General features: G+C 38.7%; 1 protein-coding gene across 1 annotated transcript; it reads right to left on the bottom strand.

The window, feature by feature from the left end:
* LOC149140231 (protein DMR6-LIKE OXYGENASE 2-like) lies at positions 1 to 1481 on the bottom strand. Its single transcript, XM_089450932.1, has 2 exons — positions 1245 to 1481; positions 1 to 321 (listed from the first exon to the last, which is right to left on the bottom strand). The coding sequence occupies exons 1-2, from the start codon at positions 1479 to 1481 to the stop codon at positions 1 to 3; spliced, it is 558 nt and encodes a 185-aa protein (XP_089307058.1).
* Between the last annotated feature and the right edge of the window lie 1267 nt (positions 1482 to 2748).

Genomic DNA, 2748 nt, shown 5'->3' with positions numbered 1-2748 from the left:
TCATTCACCGTTGTTCTCTGTATATTCGATTTTGAAATGGTCCAACACTGTCTTATTCTTTAATTCCTGGCTCCAGAAAATTCTCATGAATTCTCCAAACTTATATCCTTTGTACTGAGCCGGATGCTGTTCATCAACCAGGGACGCTGCAGGGGCAATGAAGGCATCATCCGAGGGGCCATAAAACGTAGGAATTGATATACGTGCAGCAGATGCATTTGTTACTGCTCGATGTTCCACACTTCTGAATCTACCATTGCTCACAACCTGACAAATTATTAGCATTAATAATAACATTGTCAAATTCCCATTGTTCACAACCTGATAAATTATTAGCATTAGCATTAGCATTAACAATAACATTGTCAAATTTTCAGGAGGAAATAAAGTATTGGATCTGCTCTTGCTCTTGTTAAATACCTGCAGTTGATCTCCCATATTAACAACGAAAGCGGTGGGTATGGGTTCTACAACAACTCACTTTCCATTTCTGAGTACTTGCAGACCACTGACCTCGCCTTGCATTAAAACAGTGATGCCACACGCATCTGAATGGAGTGGTGTGCCAAGAGTAATATACGGTTTCAAACATGGAGGATAGTACATTATATCCATGAGTTGGGTGTGTTTTCCGAAGATTCTTTCCAAGTAACTAGAATCGAGCCCTAGATCTTCAGAAATGGCAGCCAGCAGCCTTAAAATCAGAGCTCTCACCTTCATAGCGTAGTTGCCTGCGATCTCTTTGTATAAAAGCATATGCAAGATAAGTACTTCTTGTTGTTGCAATATCGTTCCTCCAGAGTTTGGACTTCTTTTATTTACCCTCTATTGAATCTGGCATGCTCGGTCTTCCACGGGCATTTCGAAGAATTCTTTGGCAATTTCCATCATGCTTTTCATGGTTCCTTTTGGTACGCCATGTTTCACTATCTGCACTCACTTGGATCAACCAGAAGATATGTGGCCATAAAAAAGAATAGTACCCTCAGATATGAAACTTGAACCAGTCACTAGATCTTATTAACACATCAGACTGACATTAAAAATATAGATTAAATAATCCTACAACTCTGAAAGTAATAGCCTCAAAAACTTCAGGAATAGAAAACTGATAAGAAATATTCTAGAATATCCATGGCAAGCTTAATTTGTAACATAGGGCCTTTTTGGTGTGCATAGAGGATAATCCAGAGATATTAAAAGAAAAGCACTGGAAAGAGAAGGGGGATCGAAGTATGATGTACCTGGAAAAATCCATCTTCCTCGCACGCATGGCGGATTTCTTCAACTACCCTTGTTCTGTTAGGGCCATCTAGGTCCTGGAGATCCACCACCGGAATGCTCTCAGAGTAAGACACCTCAGACAGGTGGGGGCGTTCACTGGGAGGCAGGATATATTTATCTTGAACTTGAAGATGATTTATTCCATTGGACAACAGCTTTTCGACAGCATTCACATCCTGGGTCAGGACTTCTTCCATTGTAGATGGCATATTTCTTTCTCGAGTGCTGTAAAATTGGCAGTGGCACCTACCTATTGCTGTGCAAAACTAAACTTCGATTCGCACACCAGAAATAGGATATCGGATGATGGGCAAAAGAAGAGTGAACATTTAAGTGCGTGCATGTAGATCTCTGCAAATGAATTGAAAAGACATCCCCATGTTAAAGTTTTCAATATACACTATACAATTTTACTACTATTTTTTACTCTCTTTCTTTTAATTTTCAGAATCGAAAGAGAGGATGAATTACGTTTAATGAATAGCAAAAGAATTTAAAAGAAGAATTATAAATTCTGGTTATGTTGTTCAAATTCACAGCAAGAGCCAATTGGCATCATTTTCGATTTTCTGAATGTGCTATGCATGGCTGTAGCGGTGCACAAGTTAGCCCAAGCAGTGAAGATTTCACAAGAGTTGTAGGCTTTGGAAGACAAGTCAGAGTGGAAAATGAGAATCCTTACAAGGTCTGGGCCATCCCCATAATGTACAAAGTTCAGAATTTTAGGCTATATCAGTGGTTTTGTTAGGGTTTTTGAGGGGTTTCGGTGGATTTTATTTTTGTTTATTTGCTTCTTTGGATTTCTTCAAAGACCATGTAATAATCCTGTTGATGGTAGAGCTATATGCTGGTAACTGTCCCTAGGCTTGGTATTTGATGTTCTGTAAACTAGTCTGCTTTTTGATCTGGATCTCTGTTGCTCTCGATGAGCTCTCTGTTGATCTCTTTAATTGCAATCTGAATATGCACTATACGGTTTTACTATCTCATCGTTATGGTTTCTTCCGTAAGTGTTTTTAAAAATGACACGTTTCACGAAATGGTTTTGGTTTTTGATGTCACATAGACACTTTTTTTTGGTTCAACTATTCTGTAATGGTCCCCTGCATAAGGGGGTTGGGTTTTTATGTCAGGTCTATGTATCATAGTGTTTGTTCTGCCACTGCCATACTTGTCATTAATGTTGTGTAATGGGTTTCTGCATGTTCTATTTCGAATCAATACTTCTGTAACATTGGGCTGGTTCTGCTATTTGAGCACTAAATACGTTCACATAAGGCACATGTCAAAGCATGTCAATGCTCTCGTACACACAATTGGCTAATTAGTTGCCTAACAGTAGATAGGTCGGTGCTGTTTTGTGTTGTAATTTAGGCTAGACCAGTGGTTTTTTGATGGTTGAGAGTAGGTTTAAATGTGCAAAGATTGGAATTGAAAATAAAATTATGTTCAATAGTTAAAACT

This window comes from Pinus tabuliformis, chromosome X (genome assembly GCF_031772625.1).
Source record: "Pinus tabuliformis cultivar Carrire ecotype Pingquan chromosome X, CPIR1, whole genome shotgun sequence".
NCBI classification, from domain to species: Eukaryota; Viridiplantae; Streptophyta; class Pinopsida; order Pinales; family Pinaceae; genus Pinus; species Pinus tabuliformis.
This window is presented reverse-complemented; position numbering and strand designations above follow the sequence as displayed.